General features: G+C 40.9%; 1 protein-coding gene and 2 non-coding genes across 3 annotated transcripts; 1 reads left to right on the top strand and 2 right to left on the bottom strand.

Annotated features, from left to right (window-relative positions):
- Positions 1–4,055: 4,055 nt before the first annotated feature.
- trnak-uuu (transfer RNA lysine (anticodon UUU)) lies at positions 4,056–4,128 on the bottom strand. Its single transcript has one exon. It is a non-coding gene; the product is annotated as a tRNA-Lys (tRNA).
- Positions 4,129–5,449: 1,321 nt separating this feature from the next.
- On the bottom strand, positions 5,450–5,521 carry trnaa-ugc (transfer RNA alanine (anticodon UGC)). The gene has a single exon. It is a non-coding gene; the product is annotated as a tRNA-Ala (tRNA).
- A 19,902-nt stretch (positions 5,522–25,423) lies between these two features.
- Positions 25,424–27,665, top strand: LOC138242813 (zona pellucida sperm-binding protein 3-like). Its single transcript, XM_069198369.1, has 8 exons — positions 25,424–26,030; positions 26,131–26,246; positions 26,322–26,428; positions 26,510–26,684; positions 26,762–26,872; positions 27,071–27,171; positions 27,252–27,325; positions 27,493–27,665. Exons 1-6 carry the CDS (start codon positions 25,473–25,475, stop codon positions 27,078–27,080), a joined length of 1,077 nt encoding a protein of 358 aa, XP_069054470.1. The 5' UTR covers positions 25,424–25,472; the 3' UTR covers positions 27,081–27,171; positions 27,252–27,325; positions 27,493–27,665.

Below are 27,665 nucleotides of genomic sequence, written 5' to 3'. Positions count from 1 at the left end.
AAATATACGTATATTCGACGAATCAATGCCCACAGCTTGGCATACAAGGGTTTTGCTGAGGGGGTCTTGCCACCTGCCTGAAAAAAAACAGTAAAATGTTTGAGTGCCTATAGAGTTTCTATTTTTATTTTCTTGACAAAAGTTGATACCATTTCCTGGACACCCCGTCCCCCATCAGTGCGCGGTGCCCGGGGAAAAAGCTGTAGGGGGACGTCTGAAATTCTGAGGGGGGAGTGATATTTCGGTTGAAATGGAGCTGTACGGTGCAGCTACCCAAATGAAATCTCGCAGCTATGCCATTGATTAGTGCTTCATGATAGAAGATAACGACTAGCAATCTGGTATTTGCGATGAAGTTCAGTTTCACATTTTTCGTCACTCTCACGGTTTGTATTGCCTGGAGCGAAAAGTACCAGCATTCATTTTTGCAGCTACATGGATGTTCTGAATCGTTAAGAAAAAAATGTTGTAAAACCAACAGAAAGCACAGACTGCTATAACTAGTCCTAGTTATATAACGATTTTAAGTATAATGATAAACTACTGCAAGGAATCGGTCCACCTGAGCAAACAGGATCGTATTGTTGACACTCAATAACGACACTGATATGTGCAGTTCCTGGACGGATAGCCCTCCTGCCCATCAAACAGACTGAGTGACTGTTCGTGTCATTTAGTGTTGTCCGACCATTGACAAAGTACAACTATTTTTTTAGGGCGCAAATTAAGTTAGGTAAATCTTTTTGCCCAAAACTGAAGGGGCGACATTCCCCCCTCCCCCCGTGTTGCCAGGCCTGTCCCCATCCTATTCCATAATGTCATTATATATAATACCATACAACAGTGACCGATCCTTACTAACTGCATGCGTTAAAATTGCACATCAGCTCATAGCAGGGGGCACATAGCCGCGATGTATTATCAATGTTAAATTTCAACCATAATATCGACAACATTAATAAACGCATACGTTGAGAAAATATCGAACCCAGCATTTTTTCCGGTTATATACCACAATGCATTGCTAGTATTCGTTGGTCACCATTTTGGACACGTTTTTCAAACGTAGAAGTATATCTGCAAATATCTCAGCAATCCTCTTTTGACGAGTAAGTATGAACAATAATAATACTATCTGAATACATACAGATCTTTCTTAATATTATTTTGATTAAAATAGTAAGTGAATAAGCAAAAAAATGGCACATAAAATAGTGTGAATGGGGAAGATGACACAAAATCGTTTTGCCGTTTCTCTTATTCTTATTCTATGTTGTCCTTTCAAACTTTGGGTACTCTTTAATTAGGACAGACTTTATTGCTCAACTGCTATGATGCAAGCCAAATTTTATACATTTATTTCAGCTTTGAGCTTAGTAAACCGTTCATTTTTTAGATTATACTAAAGCAGATATTAATCATCATTTATTTGGGAAGTAATATTATATAATTTTCTCCTAGCTGCGGTGCTGAAGTCCCACCCTACATCAACAGAAAAAGAAATAAAGGAGCACGCAATGTGTTACTTGAAGAATGCATATGCAAGGCAGGGGGCCAGGAGATCACAGCCTCCCGAAATAATAGGTTTTTGGTTCTAACTGTTAGGACAATTAGACAGGGTTTGCAAATAGTGGACAAAAATCGTCTTAACTTCCATTGTAATATTTTTTTTTCTTGGAAATATAGAAGTTGTACATTTTAAAATGTATATTTGAATCAAAATGTGGTTTTGAGTTAGTGTGTTAATGTAATTAGTTTTGTGTTTGTCATTACTATACTGTATATTGCCATGTTACCAGAATTTGTAGCTGAAGTTTAAGACTAGTTGTGTTTTGTATGATTATTGCCCATATGTTGATTGTTGATTGATTGTATACAATGTATAATTTGAAATACGTATGTTTCAGGTGTGAATGTGTATTTTCAGAATACATTTCTAAACCTAATCATTGGCTTGGTTTACTTGTTTCTACACCTATAAAATCTATCTTTGATGTATAATAGACCTCTACCCATATATGTATAATAGACCTCTAATGTTATCCGTATAATAGACCTCTAACCATATACGTATAATAGACGTCTAAAGTTATCCGTATAATAGACCTCTAACCATATACGTATAATAGACGTCTAAAGTTATACGTATAATAGACCTCTAACCATATACGTATAATAGACCTCTAAAGTTATACGTATAATAGACCTCTAACCATATACGTATAACAGTCCTCTAAAGTTATCCATATAATAGACCTCTAAAGTTATCCGGAACTCCAACCATATATGTATAATAGTCCTCTAAATTTATCCGTATAATAGAACTCCAACCATTTATGTATAATGAATGTCTAAACATAGACGTATAATTGACGTATAACTTTAGACGTATATTAGAATTTCATTCTAGACGAATTGTAGACCACATTTAGACGTCTAAGGTATGCGTTTAATAGACGTATATTATACGTCTTTTGCCCACTGGGGTAGCACGTCTCACGGCATCCTGAGCTTCTGTAGATCCACTGGCTATTTAACAAAATCTGTAGGACTCCATCCATATCTTGTATTCCGTATACAAATCCGGAGCTCCGAGGTTCAGTGGAAGCGGTGGAAAAAGCTGGGCATAAGCAAAGCTTCTCGGCGCGGCTGCCGTATCTTCCATTGCGCAAGCTAAACGAAAAGTCCGAAAATTCAGAAGTTCGTTTCTACCAGCAAGAGAACTAAAATCTGCACTGCACTCGCTTTGAGTCCGTCAAGCACTCATCTCTCATCGCCTTCAATGTTGTGTATCTTAATAAAGAGACGTTTTTATATTATTTTAACTATTTTATTAACTACACAGATCACGCCCTTACACCATATATTCCTGCCTTCTACTCTCTCGTTCTGTTGTCTGGCGATGTCTACTCACTATACTACATTTAGCATGACTTCTTGTTGCAGTTGAGCTCAAAGCTGGAGATGATCTCCATATTCTACCGCACTATCTAGTCCGAAACGTAGTACACAGTACATACTTTTTTAAGTGAAGTCAGGTTGTTAAAAAATTAAACCAGCGCCCTGTCACAGAAACGTACCCCAGTCTCCCGCGCAACAAGCGGGGGTACTCAGCACTATGCTAACGAGGGGCGCTTGTCTGCAGCTGAGCGTCAGCTCTGTTTACTGTCAGCAGTCATTGCCTCATTTCCAAAGACTTTTTCACCTGCTCTCAGCTTTTAAAGACAGTCATAAACGCTCAAGAAGTAATTCATGTCAGTTTGAAGTCTGTTTCTGTTGTCTCAGCTCTTGATAAAGAAAAGCCGTGCGTGGGAGACTCCCTCTCTGAAGACGTTTGCTGTTACCCTGCGAGGGAGAAGAGCCATCAATCACCGAGGCAACCACTGAGACAGTTAACATTAAACACGTGAAATGCGAGATGTTGTGATTTTTTTCCGCTTAAGGCTTCTATCGTTTCTACTCTAACGAGAAAGACCTCTTTATTAGAAGCGAGATTTTAACAAACGTCTCCAGGGTTAACTGCGACCTGAACGCAACGCCTTAGACCACCAGCCATCTTGCCTGTGGTATTTAGAGCAGCGCTCAATAAAAATGATCAGAAACCGAAAGCGCTTCTTATGCGGATCAGTATATTCCACTGGTTCTGCAGAAGAAATAAGAAAAGCCGAACTCAAAGCACTGTGTTGCCATTACGGGTACTCTGCAGCTGCTTTAAGATCTACTCACACCGTGTTGCCATTAAGGCTACCTAGTTAAAAAACTCGGACGTGATGTTCTGCAGATGTGCAGTGTGCCTTTCCTCTTGTCGTATTCAAGAGTACTCACTGTGTGAGCTCCTCACTGCGTGTTCTGTACTCTACTGTGATTTAATTTAGATGATTACGTGGAGTAGAGTGACAAGATCTACTTGAACATTTTCGGTTTGTGAAATGAAACACTAAATACACTACTGTAAATACAAGTAATGGACATTTAAAATAATCATAGTACTAGAAGAGTGAAAGATAAAAGACTATTTAGAATGACATTCACAATAGACTTAAGAACAGCACAACCGCCTGAACAGGGACTTGAACCCTGGGCCCTCAGATTAAAAGTCTCATGCTCTACCGACTGAGCTATCCGGGCTCTGAAAGAAAGTCGACACTGTCGGGATCCTCGCAAGTCACGTGTCTCTTGTTCCGAAGAGCAGTCATACCTGACCCGTCTGGAATGACCACTGACAGACTTTATCATGAAGCGACGGCACCACTCCCAGTAGAATGAGTGAGAAATACAGCATGACATTGGTAGTTAAGGGGCTCCCACAATCCATCTTTCCTCACATTACTGATTTTTTTCAATAGCATTTTGACCTTTTTTCACATTCAGATTTTTTTCTCATTTAATAAAATCTTTTAATCAACAACATTTAAAAGAAAACAAATGGAACGTTTTTTGGAACAATAATTAAAAAAAAATATTTCAATGCCTTGGTTGTATACGTGTGCACACCCTTTATAAAGGGAGTTGCAACAGTGCTGAAATTTAAAGAGCATTTCTGTAGAGAAAACAGCCTTGATGTTAAGCTTAGGGAGCCTGTCTTTTCGAAATTCTATTTCTTAACACCTTGCACAGCCTCCCGACAGACTAACAAATATTTGTTGGAGAAATTGGTTCACACACCGGAAGACACTAACGTTTATTTACGTTAGAGTATGTGAATAACAGTTTAACCGAAAAAGTTTGTCATTGTGATTTTGTTAAAATTCAATAAATCGTCTATCAACAGTTAGAATTTATTAAGAAATTGTTTTATTTCATAAACTATAAGACAATTAAGAGAGTTTATAGGTCATATCCGTCGCTTATGTTCTTTTAACTCTAGCGTTCAGGATCCAAACCCAGGTGCGGACGATTGTGTTTCTTGAATCTCTTGTAATCATCAAAAGTCGATGTGTAGTCCTTCAGTACTTTCTCGAGTTGTGTCATGGCTATTTTATACGATCAATACTTCTCATGCTCTTTTGCATTTTCCTTAACAAACGGAAAAAGTTCAAAGTGTGTTTATGGCTGTGCTTCTACACATCTACACGACAGCACTTGTAACAGTACAGGACACGGAGTGAGGAGTTCATGAAGCTTTCAGTTTAGTGCGGAGTTCAGAAGGAGGATTCGCTCGCTGAATGATCTCTCAGGAAATCCCGGGTGAGATTCAACAGGTGTTTTCTGCAACAGCCACGACAAGTGTGAAGCAATCTCTGGATTTCCTGAATTTGAACTAAATTATTAGTTCAAATAATTTAGGATTTAACAGAACTAAATGAGGTACATTTAAAACAGCAGTGCAACTCTGCAGCACGTCGAGTGTGCCTGCATTTAATTTTGTAAACCTGGCTCTCTCTGAACACGAGCAAAGAGTTCTCACTCAACAGAAGATTGCGATGTGAGTACTATAACATAAAGCACCTGGAGATGCCAGGGATCGAACCCAGGACCTCATACATGCAAAGCATGCGCTCTACCACTGAGCTACATGCCCGATGACAAAGTTTATGGAACAGACTTAGAGATGTGCAAATGCTCACTGATCACACCACTCACGAAGAATGCCTGCAGTTTCCCACTTTCGCGTTTCTTCTACTACAGAGTAAATTCATAGGAATGAAGAAATAAGGAAGGAAAAATAATCGCATCGAAGCTTCAAGAGACTGGGCACAAATTAATCTGTTATTTTTGTATCCAGTTACATGGGCGATGGTGGTTGATTCCCAGACGGGGGAGTGCTTTTTTTCTACCTCCTTACTCGACTGTCTTTCAATTCTATTTTATTTGAAAGCTTTTTGCGTCTTTTAAGTGCTCTTGATTAAACTATGCATAGAAAAACAGCAGTACTGATGATTTAACATAAAAGGGTGAAACAACGCCCCAACCACAGGAATGGTAACAGGAAGGATCGTGTTCTTATTTAATATGTCCTTTTGAGATGTCTTGTCAATGCACACAGGCGGTAGAGCTGAATAATTTACTTTTAGTGGTGTTTTTAAACAAAGATGGAACACGTTCTTTCTATACCAGAAAGAAAGGAGCAGACTTTACCTTTAAGAGGCAAAAATGACACCTTATCAAAGCTAATATTAATTAAAATGACATCACAACAAAAGAGTGGAGCCTTGAGTGAATAAAGCCTTCAGTGGAGCCTTGAGCTTTCATTGGACGTCTGTGTCTCCATAACTCTGTAGGTGAGAGAGAGGAGTGTGATAACTTGCAGGTGCTTCTCAGAAGTGCGTTGGTGGTACAGGCGCCTTCCAAATAATTGAGTCAGGTTTGAATCCCAGCCAGTGCAAACCCAAATCTTTTCAAGATAATCTCTGGTCCGCTAACACATCTTTTGAAACACTACAACAGGTAACACCCGTGTGAAACATCATGAGCATCTGTTAAACCTCTCTACCTGCCCGTTCCTCACAGAGACATGACGAGGGTCTAAAGGGACATTTTGAGCCATAGAAACATTTTATCATTCCGTACCTTCCTGTGCGGTCAGGCCAGTTCCACTTTAACTGCGCCCGACAACAGAGGTCGTTTTGAAAACAACGAGAGTAAAGGGACACTGCACGTCTGCAGAACATCACGTCCGAGTTTAAGGACAGCAACATCAGAGATTGGAAGCTAGAGAGTTTCAGGTCTGTGTTTTTATTACAGGTTCAAGAAAATCTGAATACCTTTTCAAGAAGTATTTCAGAATCCCAGTCAAAGACAGTACGAATGCCGCATAGATCTGCATTGTACAATTAGTATAATTTGTCCGTTGAATCAAACACGCCTTACGAAACATTTCTAAAACAGGAGAGATCGTTAGGGAATGCGTCTTCCTGTAAAAATAAAATGACTTCAAGGGCACTATAAGCAGAGGTGTGAAAGCCTGCTCTACAGAAGAACAAAAGCCAGAGATGCCAAAGAGGTCGAGATTTCACCATGTGAGAGAAATCATCTCAGAAAACGAAGTTGCGGTCGTTTCCACACGTTATAAAACCACTAGGTCAAACAAGAGCTGAAGAGCCGCTGTTGAAAGTAACACGGCCGAGCGCTCTAAGGAGCTGGCTTAAACCTTGAGCCTCTTCAGGAGCATCTGTTGGAGTCACACTGCTACAGCGTATCTCCTTGTTAAGTATCCCTTTTATTGTTGTTGCTACCTCCAGGCGATGTAAACCAGATTCAGAAAAAAAATAATTTGAACAACATTATTCCTATATTTGCTTGAAGGTGCCATGGCCAAGTGGTCAGGTGTCGGCCGTGTAAACCGAAGGCTGTGGTTTCAAACCCCACCTGTGCCTGTTTCAAAGTCTTCAAAAAACTAGCAATGTGGGAGTCTCAATAGTAAGAGAACATAACTGTTGCCAGTGATTAGTGCATATCCTGCCTTGATCTTTAGTCCACAAAGCTTGTCTCTCTTCACACCCATCTTCCGAATGATCGCCTCAGCATTGGGAAGGAACGTGCGCTTGGTACAGCCCCCGACTTCATGGTCTGATCACAAACAGATCTGGTGAGCTGTCAGTCCAGGTTGGAAGTAACTAAAGCACTAAGAATCTGACTTAGGAACGAGAAGACCGTGTTTTTTTAAACGAGTAAATAAAATAATATAAAATAATATACTGCCTGCAAGACTGTCAAGTTCAAGTTCAAGTTTATTGTCGTTATACTCATACGCAGGTATATGGTATAACGAAATGCTATTTAGCTAGCTCTCGGACATAAGTAGTACAAAGAAAAGAACACAACAACAATACAATTGTATAACAAAAGAAAGGCAGAGACAACAGCTGATGTGCAAAAAACAACAACAGGCAGTGTGCAAAACAACAAAAAGGTAACAGGTTATGTGCAAAAACATGCATCAAAAGAATGAAATAAAGGGATAGAAATGATGGGGAGTGAGCTTTTGACATGTATGGGAGAGGTAGATTTTCAATGTGTGTTTGGGTTTTTGGTAAGAAAGAAGGCACTGTGAGTTTCAGATCATAGGTGAGAGGTTAGGTGAGAGTAAGAGAGGCTGGGAGTTTAATAGTTTGATAGTGCGGGGGTAAAATTATTTTCGAGTCTGGTAGTCCGGACCCGAATGCTCCGGTACCGTTTTCCATGTCATGCTAAACGCCACAAATTGTGTTCGTCCAGTCGTATCTATCGTCCTAAAGTTACGGAAAATTGCATGCGACTGGTGCAATCAGCACACATTTCTTCAGGATAGTCGAGCAGTTTAAAACAGCAAATTCACAGCTTTTTATAAGCTTTGTGTTTCGCTCTCCAAATAGGGCCATGGGTTCAAATCCCACTCCTGACAATCACGTGTTTTACCCTGTCTTTTTTACCTGCCTTTACACTGTTTCAGTCTTGTTGTGTTCGCTGACAATCACAGTACGAGGAAAACGGAGAAACTGCTTAGCAAAAACATAACGGACAGAAAAAAGCGTCGTAAACACGTGAATGTGATTAGCAGCAGTTAAGGTATGCATTAAAATGTTTAAGGCTGGTTTATAAAAGCAGCAGAAGAAAGGTGCAGCACAATGCAATTTGTGAGAATTTGCGGGTTTTTATGCTGCTTGGACTTCTTTCAAGCCTATGAAGTGACCCCCGTTTTATTTTCATTTTCAAACTTCAGAACCGAATAACAAAAAGGTTTCATACTGTATGTGACAGCATTCCGTTGCAAATACCGTTTCCACTATGTATTCAGCGACGGGAATGAAATATTTTAGTGCTGGCTCAAATGCGAGGAATTTCAGAAAAACCCGGAAAAGCAACGCTTGCAGTAAATGACAAATTTAAAGCGTGTAGTCAGCATGAACAGAACAACGCAATGCTCTGTAAAAACGATCTGAAGCCGCAATTACTCTTTTATCTCGGGCAGTTCATTCCGATACGATGTTTCCGCAGAATAAATGAAATGCCGAACTCCAAAGATGTTGTTGCCATTATTGTTACTCCTGCTGCTGTAGTTTTAAGCTTTAATCAGTGGGTATGTAATGTTGTAAAGGGGCTGGACTACTATGTTCAGTCCAAATTCCACTATGTGAATTTATGCTTTTTTAATATAAGCATTAACAATACAATGCGTGCTCAAAAACCGTTACTTATTAGCTTAAGAAGCGGCAGTGTTTTGACAAAGTGTGGTATTCGAACAGAAAATGCTGAAGTGTTTAATACTTGCTTGTAAGCAGATCTCCCTCGATTTAGACAAACTCTTGTTCGGCCGATGATTTCAGATCAAAATCTGAATCAAATGGAAAGAAAGCTGAATTACGCTGGGTACTGGGTATCACTGTTACGCCATCAGGTCATGCTAGGAGGATTGGGGGGGATCAAATTGACACAGAGGGACCCAATGTGGGGGCTGAACCCACAGTTCTGAGATTAAGAGATTCTTGCTCTATGGACTGCGCCTATATAACTCTTGTGCTACAGCAGTAATGCTTCTGGGTGTGGATGAACATGACATAATAGACTGACAGCAGGAACACGTGGCCCACAGGCAGTGACAGTATCGCTATATTTGGCTGCAGTATATTGTGTTAAGAGCAGCAATAACTTTCCTGCAGAGATGGGAGTGCCTTTAATACAGCTCTTTCAATCAGACAGAGTAACAGGAACTGACCTAAAGTTTCGGCTGTGGATCCATCTCCACATGGGGGAAAGAGACAGTAAAATAGCGATGAAGAAACAAAGATTTGTGCTCGCTGCAAAGTAGCAAAGAGGTGGTCAGACACATAAAATAGCTTGGTGATAATTTGCAGCGACAGTTTTATGTTATTTAGTACACGGATTTCTCTTCATGTTCCTTAAGATGTGTAATTTGTATGTTGGTTGTATGAGAACAGTTTCTTCTAAAGTCCTGTCAATTGACAATGGAGAGCTAGCTGGTGCACATCTTCAAGAAGACTCTCTTTAAGGCGATTACAAGTTTCTCAAACAAATCTGTGTCATATTTTTAAAATATTTTAGCTAATGAGCAACGAGAGTATAAATGAATTCTCCCACCCTCCATTCGAAGGTAAAACTCCATGTGCGAGTCTAAGTTTCCTTGAAGCTACTGATGTTCGTCATTATTGGACATTCCCGGTGATATTGATTAAGGAGCTCAATTTTTACTTGTTGTAGTTCAACATGTGCAAAACATTCGTGTCCCCTGCAAATATCGGCAAGGTCAGTGATATTCTCAACAATTTGTGCCATTGCAATTCGTGCAATTCATGCCATACTTTTTCGAAATGTATTCTGACATGCCAGGATCATATTTAAAAAACTGGTGCCTTAAAATTCTTGCACTTCAGGATTTTGATAGTCTGTTACATTGTCTTTCACACGTCGGTGTCAGAACTGTGAGACATTTTCATAATCGGGGGGAAGGCCGTAGTAATAAGCAGAAAGTGCAATCAACTTTTCTCAGTGTAAGTCCGTGTTGTGGTGAGTTTTTAAAATTCGTTTGCCATTTTCTGAAATATATTCCATACAAAAATATAATTTGGACAGTAGCTATTTATTTGGATATTCCCTTTCAGTGAAGATGTCTACAGTATTCCAGCCGGATTAGTATTGATCGAAGAGATCCATCTACAGGCGAAAGGCGACATAACATCACAGCAGCACCATTTAAGGTGGAACGAAAAACACCCATAAGAAGCTGGCGAATAAGAAGCCAATTTAAGCCTCGTAGCAGACCCTGGGAGGCACGCTCAAAATAATCATCTTTCCCAGTACTTCAGAGTCATATTTAGATCGCTTTACTGCATGTTATTTGATTGGTGGGAGATGTGAAGCCATCGAACCTGTACTGCGCTTTCACATTGAAATTGAAGCCATTTCTCATGCTTTCTCTCAGTGTCCGGGCTGCAATTGCGTGTAAAGGAGGCGACTTGAAAATGAAACGTGTAATCACCTTACAGAGGGTCTTCACGACGGGGTGCGTCAGCTAGTTCTCCATTATTGTCAGTTTACTGGACTTCTGAAGAAACCTATCTACAACGAAGATACAAACTGCACGGTTTAAGGCACATGAAGAGAAATCTGTTTGCTGATTGACTCAAAAAATGTCGATACAAATAATCTGCCAGGCTGATTTACTTGTCCGACCACCTCCCTCCGTCCCCCTTTGTTGTTAGCACAATTCTTTCAGTTTCTTTTCTTGTATTCTCCTTGCTATTTTAGTGTTCCCCATGTATAGATGGATCCACAACCGAAACCGTTTTCACCCTGTGTTTTTGCAGCGTCAGTCTGTATGAGGAGCATATCTTGCACAGCTCCTGTGGCGCAATCGGCCAGCGCATGGTACTTATACAGCAGTACACAGCGGAGTTGTGAGTTCGAGCCTCACCTGGATCAGTGTCTTTAGCTACTGAAAGCAACTGTCAAGTTTAGATACTATTAGGTATCTGATGGAGATAAATTAACATCAAACGAAGAAGTAAAGGTTTACTTCGAGTCACAATCAAATAAGGCTCCACAGCTGAAACATTGTGTTTCCTTCTCTTTTCAGCATGGAATAAACCTTGACTTTTTCCTTTGAAGCCCATGCATGCTGACGCAGCTCCCTACTTAAATTACCATCAGCTGTGTACCTCCAGCTGACCTGTACACAAATATGAGAGAGGTCTACTGAGACGAGAGGAGCACTGAAGACTTGAAAAAGCTCTCGCATTAGGCTCTGTGTTTTTGTTGTTCCCCAGATTTGTTTTTAATGTTCTTTTTCTTTTGAAGTTGTTGCGTTTGTTTGTTTTTTTCGTAGTTGTTAGACTACTACAGGGATTTACCTAGGTTCCTGGAAGACTTCTTGTTTTATGTTTGTTGTGTTTTCGGGTTACAACATTTTTTTTTCTATTGATAGGACCCCACGCATTACTATGGGTGTAGTTAACTTTAGTTCTTACATTGTACCTGAAATTACCACATAAACTACTACTCTGTTTCCCTTTTTTTAAAAGGCACAAGTGAAGTTTGTTTTTCCTTGCTGCTGATTGGTAGCTACAATGGGTCAATTGCAATAACTTATATACAGTACAATAACCTCCACTGAAATTTGTTAGCAACTCTGTACTAAATCTGTTCTCAATTGCAACAAACCTAAAATAACAGCTGCTGCCTGTTAGATGTTACTGCATTAGGAGTCTAGCTTAAACCACCTCTTCATAGGTTTTGAGCAACTCAGTAGCGGACTAAGCAGAACAATTGATCACATTAGAACTGTCTTGAATGTAATGGAAAAAATGTACTCATTAAGTAACAAGGTTATGCACCACTTGCTTGAAAATTATTATTATATTTAACTAAAATTGCTTTCCAGACACCACAAATATTCACAATGAATGTTATCATTACACATATTTACTAATAAAAGTGTTATTTATTAATAATTAAGTTCCATGTATATTTTTATTAGTAGCTGTATTACAAGTAATGCATATAGAGTCTTTATTATACTTAGTTTTCAGTTATCCTGGGGAGGGAAGAGAATGGAAATTAAGGAAATAAAAATTTAAAGGGCTTTTAAGTCTTCAATGTGTTCTGTCATAGCTGTGTGTTGTCATATCTGGGTGTTAATTTAGTATATTTGTTGCATTATTTATTGTGATTTGACACTAAACTTGTGTTTCTCAGGAGAAAGCAGTAAGATTTTTTTTTTTGAGGGTACAGAAAATTGTATTGTACGGCCAAATGTAAGGTTACGTTAAGAAAGCATTATTGTTACCTTTTGCAACGTTATTTATTTAAGACGGTTCTTCGGAATAGTGTCCCTTACGTATCTGTGACTGTGGTCCAACAATAACGGTGCTGAAATAGCCGGAATGTGTGGGAAGAAGATGGAGATGGAACAGGAGGCTTATTCAGTCGATAGAAAGGTTGTGTAGGACTGAACACATTACGGTTATGGTATTGGGTTTAGGAGCATTACGATCCTACAGTCTCCTGATCCATAATCAGATGCGTTATCCAATACACCACTGGCCCTTGTACCGCATTCCTCAAGTGCACCACTGTGAGCTTGCGCCGCTACAATAATACATCGCCCCAGTCCAAATTTTCCCAATTAGGTGCACATTTTCTATGTGTATTTAGTTAATAAGTCTTTCATTTTGTCTGTTTTAAAAATTGCATCTCTTTAAAACAGACAAGCGAGTTTATGTGTTGCGCTGAAATTCACACATGAGGGAATTCAAACAAAAGAAATCACAGAAAAGATATTGCGCTTAAAAAGAAATCCAGAGTGGAGACGCTGGTGATAGAAAACAAAGCTTCATATGATGCATGAGATGCTTTACCTCTGAACTAAACTCGGCTCTTTAATCGTGTTAGTAAGAGTGAATAGCCAACAGTGTACATTTTAAAAATCAAAGCAAGACAATGAGACACGAAGAGAATTCGGAACACAAGCCTCTCCTTCATTGTTTAATGAGCTTTTAATGAACGCCTAAGTGAAAGACAAATTCACTATTTTCACTTTGTGATTAAAAAAACACTTTTATCACACGTTAAGCACTCCTGATGGTGTCGAATAGTTCTCTTTTCTACCCTCATCATTTGAGGATCCCCAGCTAAAATATCTTTTTAAACTACAACAAAATTGCAATATTTTGAATACTATTTAAGTTTACATAGTTACATTCCCGGTGATATTGACTTAAGCGCTCAACTATTAACTTCTTGTAGTTTGACTTTAGCCAAAAGTTTGAAATCTCTGCAACTATCAGGATGCTTAAGGACATCCACAGAAACCCCATTACATTTAGGGGAGACGGTGTTGAGGTCGGATTAATTTGAAATGCGTCTTTGGGGACTTTTGATTTACCAACGTTATGTTTAACTGAAGGATACGCTGACTGACTGTGCCATAGAAACTAACGCACATCACATTTCTTCTACATTCACAGGTTTTTGGTTAAAGACAAAAAAATCGTTTTCGTTTCCTTGCCAGCTGGCAGTAATTCCTCTGCACTGACAAAACAGATGAGTATTTTATCTTTCGCAATTTGTATGGATTTTTTTAAAAACAAGTCGTTCCAAAAATTAAATGAAAACTTCCATTAAATTTAATTTAGAAGGATGTTGCTGTCCATAATGATAAATTGTGTGGCAAGACAGGCACCACTAGGATTCAAACCCATGAACTCCTGTTTACTAGGCAGGTGCTTTAACCAACTAAGCCACAGCATTCTCTTATCCTAGTGTTAATCCCGCATCAGCAGGGTCAGCTTGTCGGCACGCCCGTCTCCATTTGGTGGTTTGAGCTGACGCTGCCATGACGTTATCATTAAATGCGACCGAGAATACTCCAACCGGCGCGCCGCTTCGCCTGCTGTCGGAGAACTAAGCCACGGCACTGGCATCAAATATCCCTTTTACAGCCACTTGGACACATCTCAATTGCTCTGAGACACCTGCATTCAGTGTGCGCTGAGCCTGCTCACTGAGCAAGTGACGAGAAATGGCTGATGTCCAAGGAGCTCAATTTTCTTTTTATGTTCAACGGGGTGTCCACTACAGCCGGCACTGAAGCGCAGCACAGGTTCTGTGGTTTGACATCTCCCAAGGTAAATGTTGAAATTGTAGGTGGAAGAGGAAAATTACCCTCGTGTATGGGGAAAGAAGCCAACTCATGTCCGGAAGGGGCTAAAGTGTGTATGGAGGTGGCCTAGTGGTTAAAGCAATAACTTCTTAATACATTATACTCTACACAAGTAGGTTTGAACCCCATCCTTCTCGAGAAAGGGCGTTGACACATTTTGACCTTTTTAAACTTGGTGTGCTTTCGTTTAGTTTCTTCACTCCTATACTGTAACAGTAATATTTCTAGATGTGCATGAACATGGTAGGCTGACAGCAGGAACATGTGGCCCACAAGCAGTGACAATATCAGAGGTGTCTGCAGTGTGTTGGTTTGTGAGCAACAGTAAAATAACTTGACGTGGAAGCAGGTATGCCTGCATTAACACAGCTCCATCGAGCGGAAAAAGTAACACAAGAACAGACTTAAATTCAACAGCGAGTTTCTGTAGCTGAAAACACAAACTACTCCACGTGATGATTGAATTCACAACCTCGGCATAACTCCGCTTTAAAAGCACCCCAACCTGACCAATTGCGCTACGTTCTGAATCATTAAGAATTCATTGTAATACCAACAGAAAGTACAAACTTCTATAACTACAGTCCTAGTTATATAACAATTGTAAGTATAAGGATAAACTACTGCAAGGCAGTGGTCCACCTGAACAAATAAGGTCGTAATAATGTTGACACCCCAAAACATAGATACTATGTAACGTGCTGTTCCTGGACGGATAGCCCTCCTGCACATCAAACAGTCCGATGTAGTAACTGTGAATTTGGGGTTAGTGTAGTTATCTAACCATTGACAAAGTACAACTATTTTTTATGGCGCAAGTTAAGTGAAAGTGTTCAAAAACTTTTTATCCAAACCTTTTATCCAAAACTGAGGGGGGTGGGACTGTTCAGTTGAGGGTGCGATTTTGGCATGCCAGTAACATTTTCAGAAAATATCCTAGAGTTACAAAAACACTTACTTTGTGTATAAAGTGCATTGTGTACACACTGTAAGTTCACAATGTGAGAAATACTGCTCAATATGGGATCCTTTCCAGGAATATCAGGGCTGTAGGTGGTCAGATCTATAGATGTAGCAAACACATTAGTGGAGACGGTGTGTCTGCTCTCTGTGAGAGAGCCGGACAGGAAGAATAATCTGTGGTCTGGGAAGAAGAGACCCTCGTTGGAAGACTGGCATCCTCACAGGAGAGAATGAAAAAAAAACATTTTTCAGGGACGCTGATTTTTCTCCTGGGGGGAATTAAAAGCACTTCTAGGGAGTGGCCTCGTGGCGTAATGGTAGCGCATCTGACACCACATCAGAAAGTTTTGTGTTCAAATCATGTTGAGATTGGCTGATGTATTTTCAGGTTCTGAACCCAGACATTACACCATGCAGTCCAGTTTTATCTGTATACCACATAGATAATCTAAATGAAATAACAGAGCAGTACAGAACACGCATTCAAGAGATTGCACAGCAAGTCATCTTGAACACGACAAGAGAAAAGGCACACTGCACATCTGTGAAACATCACATCCGACTTTAAAGACAGTTACATCACAGAATGGAAGTTTCAGGCCCCTTTTTTATTACAGGTTCAAGCTAACCTGATAGTTACAGAGTTTTAGGTCACTTTTGTATTAAATAAAATAAATATTATTTGCCCTTTTTTAAATTGTGGATGAAATCCACTCCCATGTACCAAGACCTTACAGTATATTCATGTTAATTAAAATGACCAACGCTATTGGACATTAGCTGGTGCTTTTTGTAACGATTTGCTATTTCATGCAGGAAAGAAAGGAAACCCGACCCAACATTTGCTTTCAGGTGCGGTTCATTCACATAATGGACATCTATTTCTGAGGACCCTGATTTAAAATCACACAAATCCAGTAGAAGTCGAACCTACAATCTCATGCTGCAAAATCAGATGCGTTATCCATTAAACCACTGGCCAATCATGTAACTGAATTGCACCATGGTAAGTTCAGCACTGCAACTAGTAATACACCATACCATCTAAAATTTCTAAGTGAGAAACGTGTTTTCTACATTTTTATCAGTTTTAAAATATCATATCTTTAAAACAGACAAAGGGTTTGTGTGTCACTCTGAAATTCTGATTGATTTAGAATTCAAAGAAAAATATGTTTTCTTCAACAACGCAGTGAAATTATGACATCTTCACTCTACTTCTCTCTTGTAGTAAAGCAGACCTTGCAGTGTGAGCATTTGCTACAGTAAATTAGGTCATGTATCATGTTAAATCACTTCTTCAAAACAAAACATTTCCTGGTGCACGTTTTCTCCATGAAAAAATACATTTTTCCCTTACATGCTTTCTCGGTTTTTTTCCATCAGAGTACAGAAAGAAGAAAAAAGGGAAAAGCAGTGTCGCAAAAGAACTCTGTCACCCTTGGGAGATGTCAAGCTCATCGGATATGAAAAGTGCCCAATAAAAGCAATTTCTCTTCATTTATCTTAGCGTCGGGGCTGTTATTGTGTGTGAGTAGGCAACTTGCTCAGCCAGCAGACTCAGCGCTTACTGAATACAGGTATGTTTTGAGTGTCATGCTGATCGTCTTATAAATGCAAAGAAACTTTTAAAGCTGATAAAGTAATTTGCATGTGGCTACAACATCCCTGGAAGAGAGATTTTATCCGTTGCACATAATCGGTATTTCTTACTTTTTGTTCAGCACTGGAAATATATTTTTTTAAGTTTTCTTAAGAAGATCTCATGAAGTATTGACAGGACCTACCTTTAGCACTCAATAGCGATATTAATGGAGTAGAAATGTAAGATAAATTGATGATCTGAGCTAAAATAGTCCTTACGCGCCTCCTGTAACAGTGTTATATATTAGCAAATAATATTCTTTTTCAACCCCAAACGTTGCTATTGCATTAAGCTTTGTGCGACCATTAGAGGTTTTGGTAGCTTCTGGAGAGCGCACTTTTCCAAACTGAAACCTATAAGAACATTATTCAAGGTACACTATGTCCCAGAATCGTTCATCGGGACTAGGATTAATATCAATGGAAAGTACTTCAAAATAAAAGATTTAACTGAAATATTAAAAGAGTAGAAAAGCATTTAAAATAGAAAAAATCAGTTCACATGATATTTAATTTTTGAGAAATGGGCACATACATCAGCTCAGTGAGCAGTGCGAGGTGCTCTCCTGGAGATGATGTTAAATTAGTTAAAATCATGTGAAAGTTGAAAAAGCTTAATACTTAGTGAAACAGCCGGCACAAATGGTTGTGTTTGTGATTATGCCACTTCTCTACTATAGCAGTGTCGATAAGAGACCCTCTGAAAGCAGTAAAGCACTGCACAACTGAATTCATTGCTATTTGGAGAAATCCACAAACTCGTGTTTTTCATGTGCTTTAAAAGACAGCCATACTCACCGACAAAATAATGACACTGCTGCTGATTTTTTCCGAAGCACAGTTGACCTTTCTGAGCCAAATGATGAAGCTCACCCAGTGAATACTATAGCAGAAGGTGGAGGAAAGTGCAACTTTGTACCTACTGCAACCACAGGAACAACTGCAAGAAGCAGAATCAATTTCCAATCGAATGGTGTTGTTGTCTGAGGTACGCGATGTGAACGTGTGGAGAGAATCCCACAATCTCTTCAAAACTTGGAAAAGTATTTCTGATGGAGCGCTGTGCGCAAAGATTGAATAAGCTTTGCTCCTGCCGATGGTTCTGCATGAAAAAGCACAGCATTCAAGTTTCACAGACAAATGCACCATGCCTACAAAACCAATTTTAAAAACAATTGCGGCATTTACGATTCACACTGACTCAAAAGTGATCATGGCAGATGTTGTTCCCTGCATAATGCTGAAGGGACCAAAGAGCACAAAAATGGAGCACAAACCCAGCACTTAGACCACCCAGCCACACTCCCAACACCTTACTCTTTTGGAGAACGTCGGGTGTCAACAGAGAACATCGTTGAAATCGCTGAACTGCCTAGCGGACACTTTGTCACCTTCTTCTGACCTGTATTTAATGCGATTCTCTGAAAACTTGGCACGTTATATCTGTGCTACCTTTATGGAGGGCACATTCATAAGAATCATAGATTCGATCACAAGCATCTAAAAATGAGCATGAGAAAATGACATCACGCTATAAGGCTGAGTGGCACAAATTCTCCTGTTACTTCTGCAGCAAATGTGTGTTTTTTGCTTCTTAACACTGAGATAGTTGGAGATATTTGGCAGCAGTGGGGTTCCAACTCACACCCCCAAAGAGACTGGAGCTTTAATCCAGCTCTAAATTAAAAACTGGGTGACTTGTAAGAGCTGGTAGGAGAGGAAAGGAATAAATACTTCTTTTTTGGATAAAGTCTTTATCTACTAAAAGAAGGAAAGAAATATTTGATTATTGTTTTTTCACCAGTTGTTTTGATCAAATTATTGTAACGCAGTGCCATATTAAGGTATAATATGTACATGAACGTCGTGTCTGAGTCGATGATGGCAGTTGAGTATCACTGGAGGACAGTTCATCATGAGTGGGTAAGCCTGCATAATGAGGGAGAAGAGATCGGCCTCTCTGACGCAGTGTCCAGTGACACTAACCTTCTGTCCTACTGTTCTCTGCTTATGTAGAGGGTGAATGTTTATTTAGGTGAATGTAAGGTTTCATTCTTGTAAAATATTTCCGAGCACTTTTTTTGTTGCTGAAAATTAATCTTGTGCATTTGAATTCATTCCGATATTGTCACCTAATTCTATACATTGTTTCATCAGACTAGAATATTTAGAGGAGCTCAATTGCATTTATGAATTGCATAGTGATATTATTTCTTTCCGTTTAAATACTTCAGTCAAAAATGTAGAGAAGGTGCTCCTGTTTTCACCATTATAAGAACTGTGATGCACCAGTAATATTTACTCTCACAAAAGTATTGTAATTGTATTGTTCTGTAACAATCTTGAGTGACACAAACCTTCTGTTTTACTGCACTACACTTCTCCAGAGGCCAGTTCAGCACACAAGGATCCTCAGTCAAACAAACACTGCAATCGCTTGATAAACGCCATTTCTCATCCTTTCTCTTAGTGTCAGTGATACTATTGTATGCAAAGGAGGTGACTTGACAATGAAATCTTAAAGAGAGTCTTCATGAAGGTGTGCGTCAGCAAGCTGGGCAATTGACTGGGCTTGTGAAGAAACCAATCTCATTCAACAACCATACAAATTGCACAGCTTAAGGCACATGAAGCGAAATCTGTGAGCTGATTGACACAAAACAATGTCACTTCACATTATCTGCAAAGTTGTTTTGCTTGTCTGACCACCTCTTCCTACTTTACAGTGAGCACATATATTTCAGTTTCATTCCCCCATGTGGAGATGTACCCACTGCCAAAACTGCTGTCTGATTATTTAAATTATCTGTAAAACTGTTACATGACTTCATCTAATTGTAAATTTATAAGATGGTCTATGAGACATTTGTAAGAGTAGCTAAATCCCAGGGCTCGTATGGAATCACACACAGACGGGTCTTCTGTGTGATCTGAGTCCCACTGCCCAGAGCTACAGACTGGTCAAATGGTCACTATTGTAGACACGACCATCGGACCATCGGCTACAAATAATCAATTTACTGATCATAGTGTCACTACTGGTGTTTATTACATAAATACTATATATAAATAATAAGATAATTCCACACTCATATGTGTTATAAAACATTTATAAACATTTTGGGAGGCTGACATACAGTAAAGAAAGTAATACTGAAGGGCTGGAAGTCCTGGAAAGCGTTAATAGAACCTTCATGCTTTCAACCTTGAACAGAGCCCACAACTGCCAGATCAGTGACCCCTGAGCCCAGTTCACAGAGAGGAGAACCAGGAGCTCTTTTATGTCTCTAAGAGGGCTGGGAGGAAGGATAAAAGGGGGAAATGTGACATGAGTCCAGGCTGTTCTGTCTGATATTGTTCATGTAGCAGCACTGATTGTCTGAATATCTTCTGGTTCTGGATTGTGAGGATAGAGATCAGTATGGAGTTGAGATCCTGTCTGAGTGAGTCTGAGCTGTGAATCTGACTGAGAAGAGAATAATGATTTTTTATTCTGCCTGAGAATTTTTCCTGAGAATTTTTCTTCTTTTCCAAGTGGTGTTACATCCCCTTCAGATACTCTACACAGACTGCCAGAGAGAAGAGGAGCGAGAGATGGACAGATAAGAGCACACACAGCAAGAGACACATACGTCTTGATTTACTTTGAAGCAAGTGTTCATTTCTTTTCTGGAACAATTTGTTTCTGAACTTCAAGAAATTCATACAACTTCTGAAAGATAAAATACAAATCTTGCTTCTCAGGACAGAAGAAATGCTGCAAAAAAATGCCAGTGATTTGTGAAAAGCAATGGGAATGTGTCCCTGTGCAGCTGTTAAACAAAGGGCTGCTGGGTCAAACGCACTCAGGGACGCGCTTCAGATTGTGATGATGTAAACATAATCTCCGCTAAAAATTGAAGGGATTTCTTCGCAAACCCTCTTGAATATTGCAGGAAATCTTCGTGTTTTACTCATGTGCAACTACAACAAGTAAACAATTAAGTACCTAAGTCAATGTCCAAGAAACCATCCTCACGTGTGGAATTTTTCTTTAACTGGCTGTTGGGAGAATTCATTTATACATCCGTTGTATCCTTAGCAAAAATATTTTAAAATTAGAACACAGATTTGTTGGAGAACTTGACAATCCTTGACAATCATTATTAAATGAGCATTATACAAATGTGCGTTGATATTTTTAATATGTACCTTAATTGTAATGTATATATATAATTGCTTTGATATGGATGTTCATTTGAAGGAATTGAGGAAACTATGAAGGATCGCAGAACAACCAAAGATACATTTGGGCATCTGCTATTGGTAAAGATTAACGAATACAGTAAGTGTGAAGCTTGCACACACACAAGAGAAAAAAATCAGCTTAAATTCACTTCATTAGACTGACGGTGTGTATAGCAGAGGATGGTTTCGATCCATCGACCTCTGGGTTATGGGCCCAGCACGCTTCCGCTGCGCCACTCTGCTGACAGCTGTCATCGTGTGATTCAACACAACTGCTCTATCTTTGCTTTCTAAAAGTGCGCCCGAGATTAAAAGTCTAAACGGTAAACGCAGACGTCACTTTGAGCACTTGGTCTTTTATAGTACAAATATCACACGCTGCACTACATGGGCGTGTCTTCAAGATTGTTGAGAACCAAACCTTCTGCTTTCCCAAGCAACTGATTTTTCCTCCTTAATTCACAAATCTTCAATGAGAATCAGTGAAACGAAAACCAAACACGTGCACACTCGAGTCCTAGTGTGAAAGAAAAATGATGGAAGCATTTGAGAAATAAGAAGAGTAGTCTGAACAGCTCCAGTCTATCGACTGCTCTACAAAGTGATCGCTACTTCCACACCCAGTTTATAACACTGAAAATGATTCAGGAAGCACAGCAAAGTTCTAAAAGCAGTGGTTGAAAAGCGTCTTGATACATAAAATGACAATTTCTCAAAAGTAAAATCTTCAGCTTTTAAATACTGTCATCCACATATTTTCGTTTTTCTCTTTTTACATAACACGCTTTCGAGAAATAGACTGTCTTGTAATGAAGGCTGCATTAGAAAATGTGTATCTAAATTAAAATCGGGTTTATGACTTCTGCGTTTTTCAGCTTTCTTAGCGCTTGGGTCTCGATTCAGATATTGCAATGAAAGCAACAGGGGAGTAAGTTTTCCTTTTCTAAATCAAAGGTGATCTGCTCACAAGGAAGTATAAAAACTTCAGCGTTTACTTTTTGAAGACCGCAAATTGTCGAAACACTGTTGCTTCATAAGCTAATAAGTAAGGTTTCTGAGCACGCATTGTATTACTAATGCTGTTATTAATAAAAAAAAGCTGAAATTCACATAATGGAATTTGGACGGCTCAAAGTAGTCTATTCCTTGTACAACTAAGTTGCCCGCTGAGTAGAGTTTTAAGCAACGGCAGCAGATATAGCAGTAATAGCAACAGCGTAGAGTGTCACAATACTCTATGAAAGAATTGCGGCTTCAGATCGTTTTGTTCTGTTGAAGCTACCTACAGGCTCCGAATTGTTGACATTGGCTGTGATCATCTTTTTTCAGGTTTCATGAAATTCTTCACATATTTGAAATATTTCATTCGGGTTCGCCCAATACATGGTGCAAACCGTACCTGCAGCAGAATGCTGTGGCACATGAAGCCCTTTTGTTTGCCGGTTGTAAGGATTGAGGTGCGTACTACAAATCGAGCAAGCGAAAAGAAAATTAAACAGGAGTCTTTTTTTGGATTGCTAATCCACTGTGCTCTGCTCGTCTAGGTTCAAATCCCATCCTTGTCATAGTTAAGGCCTGAGACGTGTGTGTTTTTTTCTAAACGGTGTTTGCATTTGTTTCTTTTTTTACTCCTGTACTAGAGCAGTAATATTTCTAGCGGTGGAAGAACATGGTATCACATGCTGACAGCAGGAACACGTGGCCACAAGCTGCAGTACATTGGTTTTGGAACAGCAATAAAATTTCCTGTGGAGACAGGTGCGCCGGTATTAATACAGCGCTTTCGAGCGGAAAGAGTTACAAGAACTGACTTAAACTTACCAGTTATGTTCAATAGCTAAAAACACAAAACCAACCTCTTCAGTGGTTGAATCTAAATAACAGAAGCCAATGCTGCCATCAAGGGGAAAAAAATCCTGAGTTATGTAGTTTTGAGACTACATATCTGACTTTCAGTTTGAAGCGGTACAATGGATTCTAGGTCACATTCGTTCTTGATTCAGGATATATATGAGTGTGGTAATGGTTAGAACTGTGTTTACATGAGGTACAAACGGTAACATTTTCATTGCGAGAAGAAAGTCAGTCCGTGCGCATTTCTCAGCATGAACATTGTCAGGAAAACTAAACCCACAGTGCCAGCAAACCTTTCGATAGCCTGTAGGTACTGCCATTGCAAATGTAACAGGTTGTTCATACACACAAATGACATCGTTGCTATCTCGTAATTAGGAGATAATTTGGTATTTATTAATTAAGATTTTTTCCCTGGGTGGCAACAATGCGCTTCCGCAATAAATCATAGACTCTGCTTTCAAAATAGCTGCACCAGGCACTTGGACACAGATAAACACAGGGATTTAAAATTCAGGAATATGAATGGTCAATTGCTTACAGTTGGGTTTTTACGTTTTCTTAGCGATTTGTGTATCAGTCTTTTAACAATTCATTAAAATGCTAACAACATGTAAAATAAAAACAACAGCAACGTTAAATGAAGGGGAGACAGGTAGTTTTTTTTTTTACAATCAGATTCCAATCTCTAATGCTGTGTGTGAGAGCTTAGGTAACTTTCCTTTTCTCACATTTTCTGACGACTATTCCAAAGGGGCACCCTGTCAACTCCTAATACTTTGTATGTTTGATTATTGTCGTTTTATTTAGAAAAAGTTCAATATTGATCATAACTAAAGAAAATTAGGATCACGAATAAAAAAAGGGCTGAAGATGCGAGTCACTCTTGAATCAGAGCTGGGCGACACGGGCTTCTGTTCTAATATGATTGTACGAGAAGCAGGAGGAATCGCTTCTCTCCTATGGAGCATGAGCTGAATCAGGAGGGAGACATTTTGTATGCTTGTGCATATGTTAACGCATGACCTACATCGTAAAACTAAATTAAAAACTAACATTAAGTTGTCAAAGACATTCATTTATATACAAACAAGAGACAGACATAGCAATGGTTCTACATTAACTTGTCCTACACTGATCAGACTAATTGAAATGTATGAAAGCCCGTTTCTGCCAGGGAGTTAAAAAAACGCGCTATGGTATCGCAGAATTCCAACTAAGTAACTCAAAATTGCGACTTGGTAACTCAGAACTCCGACTTTATATCTAAAATGTTCTTTAGCTCAGCTAGCAAGGCCTGGATTCAAGCCAATACAGTGAGGCACGAAGTAGGGTGGGAGCGGCGAGGGCACAAGCCCTAGAACCCGAATCCGTTACAATAACAAAAGGACAGACAATGAAATAGGGGCTATTTCGAAGTCGCAAATGTGAGATATAAAGTCAAAATTCTGAGTTTTTAGGTCGCAATTCTGAGATTCTAAGTCACAATTCTGAGATACCATAGTGCGTTTTTTTTTACTCCCTGGCGGAAACGGGCTTCCATAGGTTCTCAGTGCTGCGAAGCAAAAGCAATCTCTAAGAAATCAGACAAATTATTATCAGAACATGTCAAAAGCTGATCAGTATTTCTTTACTGGGAAGCAAAGAAATGCTTGTATTACACATTTTAATATGACATGCAATTACACATGAAAATTAGTAAAATTATTATTGTAAAATTACGTGTTGATAGAACAGCCCCCTCGATAAAAGAAAGTGTGGACGGACGTGTCGCATGTTCCGTACTCTGTCTGTCTGAGTTTAACACACTGTCCTTGGAAATTAGAAACGAATTGAACAATAAATTAATCTGAGCAAATTTTACACGTGTGGATGATTTAATTCTGTCGAAATTACGTGGAACTCCTCCGCTGGGGTCAGATACACACGGGGAAGTGTTCAGGCGGCTTCACGGAGTCCCGCCTCAGACTGGAAGCAGGTTCTAATTAGACGCTGAGAACAATTCGGGTCTCTGTGTGTAATTGATTGTGTTGATTGAGCGGCAGTGCGACCATGTGTGTGGTAGCATAGTCCTGCTAGTATAAAAACCTAGTCACCGCGTTCACACTTTATGCTCTCTTGCTTCAACACAGTTTGGTGGTTTATGTGTCTTACTTCTGTAGCAGTTTAGCGGGACGTTAATTTGGCGATGCGCTCGTTTCTCTTTGTGCTGTGCCTGTGCGCAGGGGCCGGGCTCCCCGCACTGATCTCTGCCGGGCCGGCTGGCTGGGACTCTCGGGAATTAGCGCTCCAGGCCGACCTCCCGGCTCCTGAAGACGCAGCCCAGTCGGAGGATTTGAACCTGGCAGATGCGCCCTCCGAAGACCTGTCTGCAAGCGAGAACGACTCGCAGTCCTTGGCTCCCGACTTTCGCCGCCTTCCCGTGTCCAGAGACGCGTACTCGCCCTACTTCGACAAGGAGAAGATGAAGCCCGAAGCCGGCAGCCGCCCCTTACCCGCCTACATCAAGAGCGTCCTGTTTCCTCCCCAGCGAGGGCGGCAGCCGGCTCGCCCGGCCATCGGGGGCACCCGAGGAGTGGCTGTGTGGTGCGACTCCAGCAGGATGTACGTGAGGGTCAGTCGGCTCCTGTTCGGCTTCAGCTGTCGGCCATCGGAGGTGACCTTGGGCAACTGCAGCGTCAGCCAAACCACACGCAGTTACTTCTTCTTCATCTACGGGCTTCACGAGTGCGGCACCGAGCGATCGGTAAGCGGGTCTTTATCTACAGGCAGTGTATCGATGTGAGCTGTAGGGCGGTATCGGGGTTGCCTTTCCTGGGAATATCCCTTCCTCTGTGACCCTGCAGGTTGTCCAGGGCTGCCTGGTGTACTCCAACACTCTCCGCTATGCCCCGCCCTCCTCCAGTGCACCTGTGCATCGCTTCATTCCCTTCTCTGTGCCTGTCAAGTGCTCCTACAACAGGTAGGCAGGGCTCTGCTGCTGCTGAGAAGCCGCTGGGAAAGTGTCCAGAAGCCCCTCATCCCCTCTGTCCTGCAGGTTCCACTACTCCTACAAGGTTGGCTATGTCCCCACGTGGGCCAGGAGAAGGACCTTCTTCAAGGACCTGAAGAACAAGCACAGCTTTGTCCTGCTCACCACCAACTGTAAGCTCCTTGAGCGAGTGGCTCCACCTGCCTGCAGGGGGTGCTGTGTGCAGGTGTAATGCTGCCTCTCTCTCTCTCCAGCCCACTGGGTCCGGCTCTCTCCTAAGGATGAGTACTTCCTGGGTCAGCCCATGTACTTCCAGGCCACTGCCTACTTTGCCACAGCGGAGCAGAGGCTGTACATCCACTCGTGTTACGTAACGGAGAAACCAGACCAGCACTCCCAGCCCCGTTTCCCCGTGATCGACAACTTGGGGTACGGCCCCTTCTGGGAGGGGAGGTGGGCAGGAGCCCCGAGAGCCTGCAGGGGTTCATCCTTGTCCTTGTCCCCAGGTGCATGGTGGACAGCAAGGCTGCCTGTCCAGGTTTGTCCCCTCCAAGCAGAAGGATGTGCTCCGCTTCACAATTGATGCCTTCCTCTTCCAGAAGAAGCTGTCCAGGAAGGTACTGCTCTCAAAGGCTGCTCAGCCTTCTCGCTCTACTGATCCATGGTCTGCTTTTTCATCCATGATCTAGATGTGAACCAGACTGTGGCAGCTCTAGTGCCTAGAGCTGCCAGCTTGCCTTCACTGATGGCAGAAGGTCCTTCTCTGTCCCTCTATTGGCCTTGATCCCTTAATGCTGTGACCTTCCCTCTTGCAGCATGAAGTGACTGAGCTGTACATGCACTGTGTCATGGCTGTGGCTCCTGCTAAAGCAACACCAGGGACCAAGTCCTGCACCTACAACAGGGAGGCTAAGAGGTACTTCTGCAAGGAGCCTGCTGAGGGTGCTCTGGGACATGCCAGGTTTAGGCCTCACCTGTCCTCCTCCTCTCCTCCAGGTGGGAGGAACTGTATGGTGACCATGAGGTCTGTGCCTGCTGTGAGTCCAGGTGTGCTGGCAGTCGGAATGAAGGTGGGTCTGGTTCTCTATCCCTTGTGGATGCATCTCTGCCCAAGAGACAACCATGCTTGGACAACTGAGGAATGATCCCGTGCTGGACAAAGGGACTTTTTAGATGAGTAGACTCTGGGTCCCCAGCTGTAGCAGATCCCTCACTGCTGGGTGCCGCTTGTCCACAGGTACCAGGAGCCTGGTTACCAGCAGTCGGGTGGCTGTGGCACCAGTAGAAGCTCCTCTGGATGTGGGAGCTGACTGGACTGAGGATGAGGAGGGAGACCCTCAGATCTCCAGTGAAGATGCTGAGAGCACCAGTGAGGATGTGGAGGGAGCAGAGGACTTTGGAGATGTTGGC

The sequence above is a fragment of the Lepisosteus oculatus genome, chromosome 14 (assembly GCF_040954835.1).
Source record: "Lepisosteus oculatus isolate fLepOcu1 chromosome 14, fLepOcu1.hap2, whole genome shotgun sequence".
Taxonomy (NCBI): Eukaryota; Metazoa; Chordata; class Actinopteri; order Semionotiformes; family Lepisosteidae; genus Lepisosteus; species Lepisosteus oculatus.
Note: the sequence above shows the minus strand (reverse complement) of the source record. Positions and strands in the feature narration are given on the sequence as shown.

Coding starts and splice junctions, on each gene's coding strand:
- LOC138242813 (XM_069198369.1), top strand. CDS start 25,473: ATGCGCTCGTTTCTCTTTGTGCTGTGCCTGTGCGCAGGGGCCGGGCTC. Junction 26,429..26,509: donor TGTCCTGCTCACCACCAACT/GTAAGCTCCTTG, acceptor CTCTCTCTCCAG/CCCACTGGGTCCGGCTCTCT. Junction 26,685..26,761: donor CCCGTGATCGACAACTTGGG/GTACGGCCCCTT, acceptor CCTTGTCCCCAG/GTGCATGGTGGACAGCAAGG.